Source organism: Felis catus, chromosome A2 (assembly GCF_018350175.1).
Source record: "Felis catus isolate Fca126 chromosome A2, F.catus_Fca126_mat1.0, whole genome shotgun sequence".
Taxonomy (NCBI): Eukaryota; Metazoa; Chordata; class Mammalia; order Carnivora; family Felidae; genus Felis; species Felis catus.
This window is the reverse complement of record NC_058369.1, coordinates 157,007,457-157,019,505: the sequence shown is the minus strand read 5'-3', so window position 1 is coordinate 157,019,505 and position 12,049 is coordinate 157,007,457. Positions and strand designations below refer to the sequence as shown.

Below are 12,049 nucleotides of genomic sequence, written 5' to 3'. Positions count from 1 at the left end.
GGCAATGGTTCACACATAGCTCCTCTGTGCAAGGAGAAAATAGGTGGCTGGAAAGGTAACTGTCAGATAATGTTTTATTTCCACTCCTACATGAGGAGGGTGGATGTGTTAGGGAGGTAGAGTATCAACAGGCCCTTTATATTTATAAGACATTTGTGAATTTTGCTCACAATCATGGTCTTCTTATCCATACTTGTACTTTTATGGTTTGAACCTAAATATCCTGAACTAAAGCTGCTATTGCCTTCAATTCCTGAACTTCCCATTTATTTCTAAGTGTATTTCCTACATAATGTTCAATTATTTGCTAGGAAGCTACAGTCAGACACAGAGAATTTTGCTGTGATAAGTGTTTAGCACCCTTTTGGGAAAGGGTGCTACAGCAATTTTGCTGCAAGGCTGTAATATATGGTGATAATGATGCTTCGCTCCTTTAGAAATGGTACCAGGGGCCGATCCCTGAGAGCAGAGTGCAGAGCTGCCGAGGCCTGCCTCTTTAGGAGGTTCTATGGATTGCTTGGGATGAGTAAATGCTTAATGAGCACTTTATTCTCATTACAGGGTAATGTTGGAGATCTAAGAACAACAGCATACCAACTCCTTTGTTAGTTCTCATCGATTTATAATTTCCTTCTAATTGTATTTTCTTCTTTCTTCCCAGTCTATATTAAAGTGAGTTTGACTTGGGCACCTGGGTGACTCAGTCGATTAAGCATCCAACTCCTGACTTTGGCTCAGGTCATGACCTCACAGTTCATGGGATTGAGCCCTGTGTTGGGCTCTATGCTGAGAGAGTGGCGCCTGCGTGGGATTCTCTCTCTCTTCCTTTTCTCTCTGCCCCTCTCCTGCTCGCACATGCTCTCTGTCTCTCTCTTTCTCAAAATAAATAAATTAAATAAACAAACAAAAAAAGAACTCCTGTGGTTTGCCTCCATCTCTGTTTTTATTTTATTTTTCCTTCCTTTCCCCTATGTTCATGTGTTGTGTTTCTCAAATTCCACATGAGTGAAATCATATGATATCTGTCTTTCTCTGACTTATTTCACTTAGCATAATACACTCTAGTTCCATCCATGTTGTTGCAAATGGCAAGATTTTATTCTTTTTCATACCGAGTAGTATTCCATCATATAAATATACCACATCTTCTTTATCCATTCATCAGTCAATGGACATTTGGGCTCTTTCCATCATTTGGCTATTGTTGATAGTGCTGCTATAAACATTGGGGTGCATGTGCTCCTTTGAATCAGCATTTTTGTATCCTTTGGATAAATACCTAATAGTACAAAGTTCCATATTTCAGACAATTTCAGCCCTCAGAGTTCATAATCAGTACTTGGTTTGTACAGATCCTAAGTTGCCTAACTTTTGTATTCATGGAGACTATGAGAGTGGTCTGTATTCCTATCAAGAATTATATCAGGCAAGAATGATGTGTAGGCCTCAGCAAAGATAATATTTCAAATGGTGGGAGAGAAACAGAGGAAAGAAAAGGAAAATTTGTATGTAGATCAATTTGGATGATTAAGCTTTTTATCTTCAAAACACATCAAGTTCTTTACAATGAAAGGGAATTAGGGGCGCCTGGGTGGCGCAGTCGGTTAAGCATCCGACTTCAGCCAGGTCACGATCTCGCGGTCCGTGAGTTCGAGCCCCGCATCGGGCTCTGGGCTGATGGCTCAGAGCCTGGAGCCTGTTTCCGATTCTGTGTCTCCCTCTCTTTCTGACCCTCCCCCGTTCATGCTCTGTCTCTCTCTGTCCCAAAAATAAATAAACGTTGAAAAAAAAAATTTAAAAAAAAAAAAAAAAAGAAAGGGAATTAGAAGTCTTGCCTATTTGCCTTCATAATTTGATTCTATTTTAACATCAAACTTCAATAGTCCTAATGTCTTAATAATTGTTACATCAGTTGAGAATTACTGTCATGGAAGCTAATGCAAAAAGGAAATCCAAGTGGATGATAAAACAAACTGTTATTGGATCACATCGTGGAATCAAGATAATCTAATAAATAGTTTCTGAAACACTGAAAAAAAAAATGAACTCCTTAAAAAAAAATAAAGTGGGCTTGATTCCTGTGGAATCTAAGTCCTAAATGCTAAATGGAAGATCAAAATGAAATGATATTAGCAGTTAGGATTTTATGATAATGGAGAGAGACTGGTGAGTTGTTTTATGTGTGGTCGGATGTGAGGTGTGGGAAGACGGGGTGCAGCATTCCTGGGGGGAGCAAATGACTAAGTAGCAGGTCGAAGGAGAGAGAGGCTGTCAGGATACAAAGGGTAACTAATTTTCTTGAATAACAAGAAAGATTCTGCTGGTGTGTGGAATGGGAGCATGGGTGAGGGATGTTATTGAGTCAGGGGGTGTTAAAGAGGCAGGTATAACAGAGCTTCTGCCACTGTGAGGTTTGTGAATTTGATCAGGGGCTAATATGGGACCTAAATCAGTTTTGAGATGGTGATGCTGCTGTGTTACTTGGGGTCAAACCAACCATTGTAGGTGAAAGATTTAGGGTCCAAAGGGGAAGTTAGTATCGTGTGTGTGTGAGTGTGTGAGTGTGTGTGTGTGTGTGTGTGTGTGTGTGTGTGTGTGTGTACACACACAGATGCACAGATGGAAGAGTGGTCATTGGGTGAAACTATTATTTCAGAAGGGGGGAATACAGAAAGGAATATTCCATCTCAGAGAAGATCATTACTTCCAGTTACTTCTTTAGGCTCTAAATCCTCCAGAATGTAGAGTAATTAGCACCATGAGAATCAGAGCATAAAAACTGCACCCATTCATGCGCCTATCTCCACCATCCCCGGCTCTCTGAAATTCCTGAGGTAGCATTACCATGACGTTCACCTGACTACCAAGTATTCCCCTCAAAGGAGGCCAGAGATTGACCAAACCATACCGAAATAGCCCTAAATCCAAGATTCTCTTCCAGGCAGATTTTTCACCCTATTGGCTTGGGATATTTTCTATTGCCTATACAATAGAAAGGGGAAAGACATCAGAAGGGTGATTTTCTTTTCCTAAAACAATGTCCTGCAATTCTCCATTTCTCTTCTCTACAGGTTATCCAACCATCTACCAACCCCCAGGAAGTGCAACAAACTCAGAATCTGCTCACAGGGAAAACAGCCGAAGGAAAATATAGGAAGAGTTTACATACAGGTGGGATAAATTACAGGTGCCTCCTGTTTACTAAGTACAAGCTTGCAGAGGTAGACAGTCTCTGGTGGACTCTCCTGATTTCATTCTCCCTTTAGCAGCTCTGGGGTCATTCATTTTTCTGGTTAGGACATTTCACCCTCACGCTCAGAAGAGTTGCTTTACCTGTTCATGTATTCTCTCTATTGCTTTCACTCTTTGCCCAGCCATCACCTCCTCCCAAATCAATGAGAAAAAAAGTGTTTCCCGCCAGAGCTGCAAATACATCCATGAGCTCTGCCCTGAGATGTTTCCTCAGACTTTTGAGCAGTGTCTCATCAGATTCTGGGCACTCTGAGCAGTTATATATGTTCTGTTTTCCAAGTACCCTATCTGAGTCACCACCACCAGAATCTCTCTGGTGGGCTTTCTCCATTTCTTCTACCATTCCGTGTTTGGTGTTTTTCTTACAGGATGATTAGCACAGTACATCCACTTCATTCAGCTCTTCCGGTGTTCTTTGTGATGACTTTCTAAATCCAGTTCCTTTAAACACAGTCTCCAAACCCCCAGTGTCTCCACCTTACCTCAATCTGTCTCTACCACTATTCCCTTGGTCTCAGAAGGGTCACTGACAGCTTCTAAATACAAATATGTTATAAAACTGCTTATAAGTGATTTGGAAATTCAAAACCCTTCTCCATTTTTGCTACACTTTATCATTTGAACATTAAAGTTTTGTTGGTGGTGCCTGTCACCATATTTAACATGAACTTAACCAGGTATTTGCAACTCCATCACAAAATAAACTTACTTTCCCCACAGATTGGGGAAAAGGGTGAGAAGTCTAGAAAAAGAGAGCAACAGATATCTCACAGAAACATGACTGTCATGCCTCCTTTATTTTTTAAAAATTATTTATTTAAGTAATCTCTACCCCCAAAGCGGGCTCCCAATTCACAACCCCCAAGATCAAGAGTCTCATGCTCCTCTGACTGAGCCAGTCAGGCACCCCTGTCATATTTCCTTTAAATTCTACCTTCATATCCTTTCTTTCAGAGCTTAGAGACGTGTACATGGGACTTTATCCTTGGATCAGTCTTTGAGATAGATGTACTGTATATTTTTTCCCAAAAAATTCTTGTGTAAATTCACTGTGCAAATAGAAGTTCACCAAGCTTGGGATATTTGCCTTACAGACAAATGGGGAACATATTCTGTAAAACAGATCTTTGGATGGGAAGATCTATATCAGGTGATGGGGAGTTAAAAGAGCAAAAAGGATGAAGAGGGGACCGAGAGAAGAGAAACAAAATAGAAAAAGGAAAAGAGGATGGAGAATGAAGAAGAAAAGGCAAGGAGCATGGGAAGCCTGGCAGGGAATTCTGATTATCAACAGTACACCCCAAAGTAGGATTCCTAGTGAAAAATCAGCGAGTGTATTATTACCTGCAATCCAAAGCCATGTCATTGTATGTGTATAGAATGTGATATCTAGGTGCAACCGTTCTGTATCTTCTGGATATATGTAAAACTTAATAATGGAAAAATTGGAAGTTCCTCTTTGATTCTGCCAAGAAAGTCCAAAGAGATCTGGAATAAGAGAACTGTATCAACGAGGAAGAATTTGAGAAAAGTTGGAGAAAGAGAAAATGTTAAGTCTCTAGTAGCTGTTAAATACCAGGATTGAAAAGCTACACGGGAGAACACCTGACTGGCTTAGTGGGTAGGGTATGTGCCTCTTGTTCTCAGGGTCATCAGTTCAGGCTTCATGTTGGATGTAGAGTTTACTTAAAAAAGAAAGAAAGAAAGAAAAAGAAAACCTACTCTGTTGTTCTGATGAAATGGAGGAGGACATCCATAAATGACTTCTCAGTGGTTATCCCCAATTCTTAGGGTGGGGTTGAGGGTGGTCTACAGTCTTTGGTTGGGGTGTAGCAAGCATAGAGAAACCTTCCCATGGGCATATATCATGATCTTGCCTTCGCTTCCTGCACTGTATGTCCTCTTAACATCATGGCCTTAGCAGCATCATGTCTACACATTTCCTTCTTAAAAATGTTATTAGAGGGGCGCCTGCGTGGCTCAGTTGGTTAAGTGTCCGACTTCAGCCTAGGTCATGATCTCATGGTTCACGAGTTCGAGCCCCGTGTCGGGCTCTGTGCTAACAGCTCGGAGCCTGGAGCCTGCTTCCGATTCTGTGTCTCCCTCTCTCTCTGACCCTACCCCCATTCATGCTCTGTCTCTCTCCGTCTCAAAAATAAATAAACGTTAAAAAAATGTTACTGGATTCCCCTTTTGTTGCGTGGGTTCGGGGAAGTGTACTCTCCTGCTTCTCCTTAGTTATGCTCCTGATTTCTAACCCCTGGGAAGGTAAGAAGTATGTGGGACATTCTTTTCAAAAGCTGCAACCTGGGCCACATTGTTTCTTATTGTTGGGCTCCATCTGCATAGCAGTTAATTCAAATAATAGAAGTTAATAAACTGCTCTGATGACAGAAGAACTTTAGCTGAATATGAAGAGATCTGGGGACAAAGAGTAAGCTTAGCTTAGCCATTGAATCCAATTAGACTTGCCTCAGAATTCAGTGGTTAAAGCTTTTGTGATCCCAATCACTCTCATCTGCCATCTTCCCAAGACTGACACTATCCCTCATTCAGCTCTCTGTTGAGTTATCTTCTCCCTGACAACCTGCATCACTCCTTCCCCTTATTTGGTTTTATTTTCTTTTCACCTCTTATCATTACTTTAAATTTATTATATATTTGGTTACTTATTACCTGTGACCTTCATTATATTGTTAGCTCCATGCAGGGAAGAATTTGTCTTGTTCACTGCTCTGTGTTGGGTACCTAAAATAGCACCTGGTACATGGTTGACATTTGATAACTCTTTATTAAAGGAAGAAAAGCACCTGGCTACTCTTTACCAAGGTTCTAGGAGATCCCTTTTTTACTTAATATGTCCTTTGATTCCAGATTTAAAAACATATACACATACAGTATGATTTTATTTTATTTATTTTTTTAGAGCATGCACACGAGAGGGTGGGAGTGGAGAGGGGCAGAGGGAGAGAAAGACTCTTAAGCAGCCTCCAAACTCAGTGCAGAGCTCCACACAGGGCCTGATCCCACAATCCTGGGATCATGACCTGAACCTAAATCAAGAGTCAGATGCTTAACTGACTGAGGCACCCAGGCATACCCCTCCTGCCCCCCACAGTATATATCTCCAATAAAACTCACGGTTTTGGCTTTTCCTGTGTTCATCTCAGCACATCTTTAGTGTGATGTCTTTCTCCCTTTCTACCTCTATTGATGAATCCACCCAAAAGATACTCTCTGCTCTCAAGCTATTTCTAGCTGATTTATCCCTGTTCAGGTAATGTATCCCAAGATTTCAAAACTATTATTTAATTTTGTTCTTTTCTCTTATTTGAGCATACAATCAACCAACTTAGGTTCAGTGAACTGTGGATTGAAGCTAAAAGATGCCCCATTCTTACCATGCCTAATGATAACCAACTTTGTTTTGTTTGATTACATTTATGAGACTTACACTTTTTTTCTTAAGTTTATTTATTTTCAGAGAGAAAGATAGTGTGAATATAAGTGGGGAGGGGCAGAAAGAGAGGGAGAGAAAGAGAATACAAGCAGGCTCCATGCTACCAGCGTGGAATCTGATGTGGGGCTTTATCCCATGAACAGTGAGATCATGACCTGAGCTGAAATCAAGAGTCAGACACTCAACTGACGGAGACACCCAGGTGCCCCTGAGACTTATACTTAAAAAAAACCACAGACATCATTACTTTTCATTTTCAATTTTCACTTTTTATTATTTTTCATTAAGATACTTAAATAATAGCACAGACAAAACTGAATATTTAGGTGGCAGGGGATGCCATATGTGATACTTGAAATGTTCATAGATGAGCAAATATATGAATTCAGCAGTGTGAAAGGTGAATTAGGTATGCCAGCATAGAATGTGCACAAGGTCGTGTACTACAAAAGTCTAAAGTACACAAATCAAAGATCATCTGTTCTTTGCAGTTTGGGGTTCAAACCCAGGTACCACGAAGTAGGTGTGTGTCCTAGAGTAAGGGCTTCCTCTGTACCATCAGCAGAGAAATGAAAACCTCAGAAACAGCTATTCACAGGGTTGTTTAAAGAATCAAATGAGACAATGCCTGTGGGAAGCACGTGGTAAAGGTGTTATTGCCATGAGAGAGGCAAGGGACAAGGAAGAAGGACTATGTAATTTTCTGAGTCCTTAGGCACTGGAGGTGAAGCATGTCCTTGGCTGAGTGGAAAAGCCAGGGAAGCTGGTCTTGCTGATAAAGAGATATAAAATACCTTTGGCTTTGGTATTGACGACAATGGAATCATAACTCTATTAGTGTTTCTTTGCCATAGTTTTTCATTTCTTCATAAATTTATGTAATATACAAAATTACAAATACTATGTGTGCGTGCATATGTATAATTACTATTTCATAACTGTAAACAGGTCCTCAGTGTTTCTCATTTTGGTTTCAGTTAATATCTTTCTCTAGTGACCATGGCCATGATTCCTTCATCAGTGGGTCCCCCTCCCGCTCAGGAATGTACGTTTAGATTTTGAGTCCCCTGTTATATGTGGGCAAACTGAGGCCCTGAGAGAAGATGCTCTGAAGATTATTCTTAAGCAGGAGAGTGAACCCCACTCAATATCTTGATGCTCGGGTCCTGGTGATTCCTATTTTTTAAAAGAAATGTTTTTACTACTTCAGCATTTCTCTGTTTTGGACCCTGTTTTTCCCTCCAGGGTGACCAGAGACAGGGAGATCTCTTAGTCCACTGTTTTTGCTCCTCTACTGCCTGTGTCTAAAACATCTGGTGCCCAGCTCCTTGTCCTCACTCTCTCTTCTCCTCACCACCCCCCCCCCCCCCAGAGCCCAGATCCTAGGACTATTGGGGCACACTGAGCTCTATGCCCACAGGAGACAGGAGAGAGTGAGAGAATAGTCAGGGTTCCCCAGGAGGCCCCTGTGGACTCACAGTAGCCTGCCTTTTCCCTCGAGCTCACGTTTCCCAAACTGAGTATGATGCTGGGATGTGCCCAAGTGTCCAGCGGAGACAGCTGCTCCTTGGGAACCACTATCGTGCTCCTATTCAACCCTGCAGGAGCACACCATCAGCGTGTGTGAGAAGGGCTGGAGGCTTCCACCTTTCCCAGTGCCTTTTGGTTTCAGATCTAACACCAGTAGTGCCTAAAGAGCAGGAGGAAGGGGATATGGAGAAAGGGTCCCAGGTAAGGTGGAGTGTTTCCGTCCTGGTGTTGTGTTATCTTCATTTACTGCAGACTGCCCCAGAGATCCTAGGTTTGGAAACTGTGCCTACAGAGAGTTTGGGGGGGACCTCTTGGCTCCATTCAACCCATTTCACTTGCCTTGTTGTCCCCTGTGTGCCCACCCACCACTGCCGAATCTTGCATCTGGACCTGGGTGGCAGGATGAGACCTACCACTGGTAAGAACCCTACCTTTCCCTCAGCCTCTTTCATGCTCCTTTCATTGCCATCACAGCATTTGTCACGGGTTGTCATTTAAAACTTATTTATTGTCTGTTTTTTTCAACTTGGCTGTAAGGCCTGGAACTATTTTGTTCACCACCATATCCCTTGAACACCAACAGTATCTGACACTGTCAATCATATTTTTCTGAGTGAATGAGTACATGAATGAATGATTTGAGTTTCCTGTGTCCTCTTGCACACTGGGCTATTGCTGATTTCAGTGCAGCAATGAATCCCATGACAGGACCCCACTCCCTGCCTTGGCCTCATTCTGTTCTCCCTCTTGGGGAAGACCTAGGGGTCTTCTTCCAACCCTCCTTCTGCCCCAACCTAAGAGATCCGGGTTCAAGGGAAGCTCTGTCTAGGTTCCTTCTTGATGCATCTCTGTCTTCTTTTTGAGCCTTTAATTCTTGCTGCCAGCCGGTCTGGCCCCAGTGTGCTGTTTACTCCGTGCCCTCCCTCTGTCACCTGCCCTTGCAAAAGCCTGTGAACCATAAGGTGATATTCAGTGACTTTCTCTGCTTGCCCCTCTGTCCCATTCCTCACCCCTGCTCTTTCATTCCCTCCAGAAGCTCGGCATGTCCCATGACACTGGTGACCAAAACCACTGGTACAAACAATCATGGTGATGGTATGCTAACCCCTCTGAATTCCAAGTTGTTAAAGAAAGAGTTATTTCCAGGGTGGGAAAGTTGTTTCAAAAGTCAAAAAGCATGGGGCACTTGGGTGGCTCAGTCGATTAAGCATCCCACTCTTGATTTCAGCTCAGGTCATAATCTCATGGTTCATGAGTTCAAGCTCCATGTCAGTCTCTGTGCTGACAGTGTGGCACTTGCTTGGGATTCTCTTGTCTCCCTCTCTCCCTGCCTGTCTCTCGCCCTTCCTCAAAAACAAACAAACAAACAAACAAACAAACAAACAAACAAATATTTAAAAAGTAAAAAAGCATAGGAATAATTCAGTCAGAAGAACTAAGAGGGTTGATGTGGAGAGACAGTAAGATGCATAACAAGGCAGGGGGGATTTCAAACAGGTTTCATGTCTCTGGGGGATTATTATACAGAGACAGGTGAGCTCTCTACTAGGTGACACTGTAACAGAAATCTGAACAGCAAAACCTACAGCACGAAGAATTTGGGTAGGGATGAACAGGATCTCTTACCAGAGAGAATCTTTACCATAAATGTGTGAAGGAAACTGAGGACATACCAGGGAGTCCAGACGATCGAGTACAGGTAATGTGTGGCCCAGTCCAAAGCATGTGCTGCATAGCCAACCAAAGCCTTGGCCAGCCAACTTTGTGAAGGTTAAAGCTGCCATTGGCCTGTTTTGATGGGACACTGCATTGTCTTCTTATTGGAGAAACCAGGAGGATGTGAGACCCCTAGGCCTGAGAAAAGATGTATTCTGTAGCAAGGGAGGGAGCGGGATGCTCCAAGGGGTATCGCAGAGGCTGCACTGAGGAAAATCTGCTCTGCAGCAGACCCTGATGCAGAGGAAAGCTAGTTCTATGTTCAAGTTGAACCTTACCTATGTCAGTTTTGCCTGTGTTAAACAATCAGTTTTGACAAATAAGAACTTGAGATGTAATATTATTCAATAAGTACATCAGGTCCTAAAACATACTCCGGGGGGCCTGTCCTGAGCTGTGGGCCAGATGGCTGAGTTGGACTTGGGGAGGAATGGTGGCTCAGAGTCTGGAAGCAACATGAGGGAGATGGTAGTCCATCATGGACAAAGGGGAGGGTACCAAGTTATCCAAGCTGAGCGGGGAGGCAAGATCTTGAACAGGAAGGGAAACGTCTGAGGTGAAATGTCCATTAGGCTGGAGAGGGGTTGGTAGGAGGAAGGCAAGAGGGGTTTGGAGGAAGGTGTCGTAATGGGGGCTGTGCTGGAGGCCTGTTTGTGAAGGACACTGCACTGAATGGAGTGTTCCTGACTTCAGAGTCACCTCTGAATCAACGTTTTCATCCCTGATTGCAGGACTTCAAATGTTTTAGACTGTGGAACTGCAGGATGCTATGTCACAGACACCTGTCAGGTAAGGAATATGTTGCCCTTCAGGTGGCAGTGATGGTGAATAAACCACAATAGGCCCATGGGTTGAATTTCTCATTCTTGCTCAGGCATTTATAACACCCGCAGAGTATGAGCCATGTCAATATGGGAGTGCATAGGGAGAGATCACAATCAGGAAGGTTGTCGTGGAGGAGCAACGCCCCTGTCTTTCAATGAGAGACATTGAAGCCCAACCCCCCTGTCTCTCAATGAGAGATGGAGTATTGAGGGCTGAACCTCTGACTGGTCCTGTGGTAGCGTTAGAGATCACGTTCGGTCCTTTCTGCGGGGAAAGGACACCCTCCCTGTCTCCTACTCATCACTGCTAGTCAACAGCTGACCATGGGAACTTACTCTTTAATATATTGCTTAATTTACCATTTACTAAATACTTTCTCCATTTGCAAATGTAAGTAATAGGCATTGGATTCTGTGTCCAGAAATTGACAGGGCACTGTGTTCAGAAATTTTGTAGATTCATGTATTTGACATTGTGATTAAGTAAATAGGTACTTGAGTCAGAAAACCCTGGGTTCAAATCCCAGATGTACATTTATTAACTGCATGACTTGGGACTGAGGTCCTTAAACATCCTGAGCCTCATTTTTTATCACCTGTGATGTGGAGATAGCCACCGTCTCACAGCCTGGTTGCAGCACAGAAACCAGTGCATGGTGGCACTCAGTGAGTGGGGTCTCCCCATTCACCACTCCATGTCCACAATTCTGTGTCAAAATGCTTTGACAACTGAAAGTTCTTTCTAATCTTGTGTATATGCTTGCCTTAGAAGATAAGAAAAGGAGTAGATGTTGTTGTTGGTGTTTAAAAGAGTTTTTCCTGATCACTGATCTGAACTTACCAGTGTGAGGCTCTTTGTAGCCTCTATCTGTTCTGTTAGGTGTGAATATTTATGTATTTTGCTGGAGAAATAGTATTGTACAGTATTTGGTCACAGGGTGCTGCCTAGACCCTCTGGGAGTGGATTCTGAAATGCACCTAGTCACATCTTCCTTTTTCTGATAAGAAATTGGCAGGTCATGATGGCCTCATTGCTGTCTGTTAAAGCCCACAATGCACACGCACGAGTAATCATTAAAGAACATGCATTTCCATTTGTCAAACTTTTCTTCTCAGGACTTGGAATGAAAACTCGATAGAAGTACTCATTGATTTGTTTAGCTAAGATGTACTAAGAACATACATTGTGTAAGACATGTTGCTGGGTATTGGGAGGACTATGAAGATGACAAGAGAGCCCTGCCACTGAGAAACAGGTGTTTGGAAG

At 42.7% G+C, this 12,049-nt stretch overlaps 1 protein-coding gene across 11 annotated transcripts in view; it reads left to right on the top strand.

Moving 5' to 3' along the window:
* Positions 1 to 12,049, top strand: part of KEL (Kell metallo-endopeptidase) — a 281,013-nt gene that overhangs the window by 140,145 nt on the left and 128,819 nt on the right. For all 11 annotated transcript variants that reach the window (XM_045052902.1, XM_045052901.1, XM_023250660.2 and 8 more), the window contains one exon: positions 3,072 to 3,171. In XM_045052902.1, the coding sequence (XP_044908837.1) occupies positions 3,072 to 3,171 (100 nt within the window). The remainder of the gene's footprint in view (positions 1 to 3,071; positions 3,172 to 12,049) is intronic.